At 43.6% G+C, this 4141-nt stretch overlaps 1 protein-coding gene across 1 annotated transcript in view; it reads left to right on the forward strand.

The window, feature by feature from the left end:
• The window catches only part of LOC105307702 (xyloside xylosyltransferase 1), a 140438-nt gene that overhangs the window by 67829 nt on the left and 68468 nt on the right, over positions 1 to 4141 (forward strand). The window contains exon 2 of the mRNA XM_023525669.1: positions 527 to 659. Within this exon, the coding sequence (XP_023381437.1) occupies positions 527 to 659 (133 nt within the window). The remainder of the gene's footprint in view (positions 1 to 526; positions 660 to 4141) is intronic.

Raw genomic sequence — 4141 nt, forward strand, 5'->3', positions numbered from 1 at the left:
GCTCTTATGTGCTAGGCAATTGTGAGACTCAGTTTGTCTACCTCGACACATATTTAGGTTTGCAGAATGTACTAATAAGGGCCTAAAATGATAACAGTTTTTACCCCTCTCTCCTGTGGATCATTTACTACCTATGCTTCAAAGAGAAACACCTATAAGCTTTCAGTTTTAAGTAGGGTGTCCACATAACGTGTCAGATATTTTTGAGAATGAAAATGGTGTGCTGATGACAATCATACCAGGATAGTAGGCCTAAACTGGAGCACGTGGTCACCTGCTTTTAAACAAAATATGTGTCTGCAATTGGAAAGAAAGATAAGGGACAGTTGTTTATGGAGACTTCTAGTCTTGCAGAGTGGGTTGCTGACACATGAAGGGCCTTTGTTACTTCGGTAACTTTGCATCTTCAGTGACAGCAAGAATAATCTAGTATCCTTTTCTGCACCTTCCACTTCATTTTCTATAAATAGCTGAGCCTCCCAGGATGTGTGTCTGTGTCTTATTATTGTCTTTTTCTTTCCTCCAGAGATCCTACGGATAATTCAGCTGGACCTAGACCTAAAGTACAAGACCAACATCCGGGAATTGTTTGAGGAGTTTGACAATTTCCTGCCAGGCGCCATCATTGGCATTGCAAGAGAGATGCAGCCGGTATACAGGTACATGGCAGCTGTAGCCAGGTGGCCTCCAGGATCCCTCCCCACCCCATACCCCCTCTCTCCTGCTGCTCATGGCAAACTAGAATTTATCGGTGTGCAGTCTTTCTGTACTAAATATCTTAGGGGCACATTTTTATGTATTGCTTATAATTAATAATATGGGCAGGTGGGTTTGCTCCAAAGCCATAGAGGTTATCTCATTCTTTTGGGGAATTTGTGATATTTTTCTTGTGAAAAGCTTAGCTGTTTTGGTTGTAGATTTCAGTTAAGCTCAGAAATTTAAAATCGTGGCATTTGTCTTACAGAGGAGGTATCAGGATATAGTTTTAACTTGCTAGTCTAGTCATAGACTAGGATTTCTTGGCCTCTGAGTCACCAGTGACCCTCCTTTGTATAAGTAGGGTGGTTTTATTAGTGTCTTGGAGGGAGGGAAAGGCGATACAACTTTGGAACGCAGATCGGCATTGCCTAGTGGAGGTGAGGAAGCGCGTTCTGTGTGACAGTGTTCTTATTGTCAAGTGTGCGTCATATAGAAACTGCAGCACCCAAGAACCGGGAGACATGATCAAGAATATTCACTGCAGCATTGTTTGTAGTGGCAAAAACGGAAAACAACTTAAATGTCCATAGATAGCAGAATCAACAAATAAAATATATTCATCCAATTGAGTATGGTATAAAAAACCAAAGTGAGCGAATGGTAGCAATGTGCACTGATAGGCAAAACTAGACTGTGATCCTTAGGGATACATACACAAGTGGTACAAATTATAAGAAAAAACCAAGGAAATGATGATTCCCGAAAGTCAGAGGTAGTTACCTGGAGGAGATAGGGGAGTGACGGGGAAGGAGACATGGGTGGGGATTGTGTCTGGGGTTCTCTGTTGCTTTGGTTTTCCACCCGTGTGGCTGTGTACATGTTTGCTTGCACGCTTTTGTGTGTAATATATGTCTTACAATTGAAAAAAAAAAGCAAGGAAAATCAGCAGCACCTACAGGTTTTTGCTAAAAACTAGGCCTATGGCTCTGGGTCCAGAGTTCCATGTTGCCGACTGTTCCTCCCCTGGGCAGGGCCATAGCTGACCCAGAGCCAGCTGCCTGGAACTAATATTTCACTGCCCCCTGGGCTGGCCTGCTCTTTGTTCTCAGTGCAGACCCTCATGCTGGTTCCCTGTGAACATTCTTGGAGCCAGGCCCAGTCTTCAGAGAGCTGCAGGGCACAGGCAACTAGTGACTCAAGAGCACACATTTCTCCTTAGAGGGAGGGGAAGAAGGGACAGCCTCAGCTTGATTGTGGCTATTTGCAAGACCCAGATCACATAACAGGAAATTCCTGCAAGGCCTCTGAATGAGCTGATAACTCCTGGACCTTGTGGTCTGTTTCCCAGGACATAATCCCCCACAGTCACAAAGTAGAACCTCTTACTCCCGTATGGGGAGTGACCAAGAGAGGGTTTGGGCAAACGCCTCCCATTTAACTCAACAGCAGCCTCCCCGCCACATTCTCTCACCTTCATGTAAGGTGTATCTTATGTCTGGGGTTCTTGATTTAACAAAGGGAGGTGATGGAAGGAGCACAGAACCAGGGGTCCAAAGTTCTATATGTTAGCCCCAGCTCAGCCACCATGCTTGGGACCTGGGCTCTGTCATCTGAGAATGGGAGCAGGTGTGCTTCAAGACCTCCCTCTCCCACCCAGCTCTTCTGACCCTCACCATTTCCTCATTGTCTTTCTTCTTCCGTCCTGAAGCTGCTAGTCTGCTGGTGAGCTCCTCAGTTCTCCATAGGGGCCAGTGCCCCTGTGGCATTTAAACCAGGCTAATTATTAAATGCAGTTAGAGCAGCGATGCCTTCAAGCCCTGGTTTGGAATCTTCTTATGTAATATAAATGGAAACCTGATCACACTTAATTTAAATCGGCCAGAATTTATGTTCTGTAGATCTACAATTTTACAAACTGTGAAACTTAAATCAATTTAATAGTCTTGCCTTCTCGAAAGCAATCTCTGAAAGATTTTAGATCCAAAATGAAATTGAGTTTTGTCACCTTCAGAGTCTTTAATTATCATTATATACAAAAAGAAATATGAGATGTCTACTGCAGGACTGCCGTAGAGTCCAAGAAATGACTCGTTTGTAGGACTTGCACACTCGGAATCAACAGAAATGAAAACTCCTTTCTATGCTTTTCCCTTCCCCTCTTTTACTCTTCTCAAGCTGAAATGTTTCTAAAGGTCCCTAATAATTAAGTCTGCAAATGACTGCAGTCTCATTCTGGAGCTTTGAATGGTTTGGTGCTGGCTGGGGCAGATGGAGAATGGAGTGTCGTTTTTCTTGCCATCTTCCACAAGAAAACTGCACACACCTGGGGCCCAAAAGACCAAGTGTTAAATTGTCTGCCACTTTGGAGCCTGTGCCTGGGCGTGTGTGTTTGTGGGGAGAGGGTAGGGGAAGAAAGGGAGAAATGGAAAGGGAGTGAGTAAACAGTGTCCAAACAAGGAAAGAGAAAGCGAGGCCTTTCTCACGAGCTGGAGATAGGTCTCAGCTCTGTCTCCTTGGACTTGGCCGTCGCAGCTTGTGGGGAACGCCCTGCCCAGCCGTCTGCCCAGCCGTCTGCCCAGCCGTCTGCCCACCTCTGAAGGCACCCATCGCTCCCCGAGTGCTTTTTGAAGAACTGGCAGTGGAGTTTTGACAACCATCTACTCTCCCTAAGTGATAATGTGTGAGGTGGGCAAGGTTTTTGTTTTTGTTTTTTTTTTTTAAATCATAGGTGGAATCTGCTAGCATCTATGAAAAGAAAGGAAAATTTAGAAACAAAACAAAACAGCACAAAAGCAAAACTTGGATGAATTAACCGAGCACATTTGGATCTGGAAATTCACTAAGCAGAAATAAATTTGGATCGCCTCAGCTGTGTTATTTTATTTTTATCTGACAGTTACTGTACTTCAAAAGGGCACATATTGAGTCATTTTTATGGCTGTTTCCCCTCTATTGTGTGCCATGAATGTTAGAAGCTTGGAAGGGGGTGGGGAAGACAGTATTTCCCGCTGTCCATTTGACAAATAGCTTTCTTTACAAATTTTTTCCTCCAAAATGTACACATATCCAATTGCGTTTTCTGGTAAATGATAGATCATGGAATGCTAGGATAGTGATAGAGGAACTTTCTTCTCTCGGATCCCTGTTAAGATTCTGTTGGGTCAAATATCCTGAAAATCGTGGAGCAGTTGTCATCTTGGGTGAAACATTGCCCTTCCTTTCTTGACTTTTTCTCTGCCTCTGTGTCAGGAAACTAGACCACAAATAGGTCCTCACTGGTGATGTGTTTAGTTAGGAAAAGTGACCAAAAAGTGAGAAGGGTCTAGTGGTTTCTCAGTAAATAGAATGGTCTCTATAAATAGAAAACTGTTTTTTACAAATTTGTGTTGGTTCAAGATGCCATTTTGAATTTGTTTCCTTATGAATGTATTGGAAGAGTAAA

Source organism: Pteropus vampyrus, unplaced genomic scaffold, assembly GCF_000151845.1.
Source record: "Pteropus vampyrus isolate Shadow unplaced genomic scaffold, Pvam_2.0 Scaffold14, whole genome shotgun sequence".
NCBI lineage: Eukaryota > Metazoa > Chordata > Mammalia > Chiroptera > Pteropodidae > Pteropus > Pteropus vampyrus.